The sequence below is a fragment of the Cyprinodon variegatus genome, unplaced genomic scaffold (genome assembly GCF_000732505.1).
Source record: "Cyprinodon variegatus isolate N-32 unplaced genomic scaffold, C_variegatus-1.0 Scaffold447, whole genome shotgun sequence".
Lineage (NCBI taxonomy): Eukaryota > Metazoa > Chordata > Actinopteri > Cyprinodontiformes > Cyprinodontidae > Cyprinodon > Cyprinodon variegatus.
The window spans coordinates 156,541-157,574 of NW_015150900.1; the positions used below are offsets into that span (position 1 = coordinate 156,541).

The window sequence follows — 1,034 nt, forward strand, 5'->3', positions numbered from 1 at the left end:
AGGAAACGCTGAAAGATGGCGCCATCCTGTAACAGCCTCTGATGCAGCTTCAGAAAGTCCTTCCTGTTGCTCCGTGGCTCCATCCTAAATCCTGCTGATATTCCGCAGACTTCGTCTTCCCAGCCTGACGTTCGGCGGTCCGCTCCGCTGCCGGGTTAGGTCAGACCCAAATACTGCGGCGGCCCTTCCAGGGCAGGCGGTCTACCTCTTGTAGTGGCTGGGAGCGTCTGCAAACATGTACTTCAGTCTATAAGCTTCTGCCAGGAGGAGGCCCACCTCTTCGTTCCCCCAGTGGATGGTTGGGAGGTTTTGGAGAAGCATCAGGAGGCTCTGAAGGGAGAAGCCAAACTCAGTCTTAGTATCGACACTCATCTATATAAAAGAGGGTTTGCTAGATTAAACCAGACGACACTGGAAATTAAGTCCTTCCTAATTCAGAGGATAATTAAGATAAGAATCTGGAAGACCTGCTGGTTTCCTGGGAGCATCATGCCTCATCAGACGCTCTCTGGCTGCTACAGCCCCCCTCAGACACATTTATTTTCTCCCTCCTGTTTCAGATTGTTTCTAATATAAATACATTTCAGTGTGAAGGTAGATGTGTTTTATTAAATCTCAGGCAGAATTATACTAAAGTCCTTTAAATGCTGAGAAATCCAGGATAAGTGATCCTGAGATCCTACTGGAATAAAGAAGGAAAATCCCTCCGGATCAAAGAACATTCCAGAGATGAAGACATCTCTCCATCCATCTCCGAGTTCCTGTTGAATAAAGGCGGCGTACCTGAAAGTCCACCATGCAGAGGATTTCTTTGCGCCACTCGATGAGAAACGCAGCACAGACATAGAGGTGGAAATGGGAGAAACCTTCAGCTTCAGCCTGGAAACGGAAAAAACAGCAGCCTGTCAGGATCCGGCTGTTCATCAGACAGAGGGCAGCACTAAAGATGGCCGTCACTAACGATCCGTCCCGGGAGCAACGATCTGTCCCAGGAGCAACGATCCGACCCGGAAGCAACGATCCGACCCGGAAGC

The 1,034-nt window shown here is 49.5% G+C and overlaps 1 protein-coding gene across 5 annotated transcripts in view; it reads right to left on the reverse strand.

Annotated features, from left to right (window-relative positions):
* Window positions 1–6: 6 nt before the first annotated feature.
* Window positions 7–1,034, reverse strand: part of tbc1d22b (TBC1 domain family member 22B) — a 24,519-nt gene continuing 23,491 nt past the window's right edge. For all 5 annotated transcript variants that reach the window (XM_015389118.1, XM_015389117.1, XM_015389119.1 and 2 more), the window contains 2 exons: window positions 784–879; window positions 7–330 (listed from right to left, as the gene is read on the reverse strand). In XM_015389118.1, coding sequence (XP_015244604.1) covers window positions 202–330; window positions 784–879 — 225 coding nt within the window. In that variant the 3' untranslated portion in view covers window positions 7–201. The remainder of the gene's footprint in view (window positions 331–783; window positions 880–1,034) is intronic.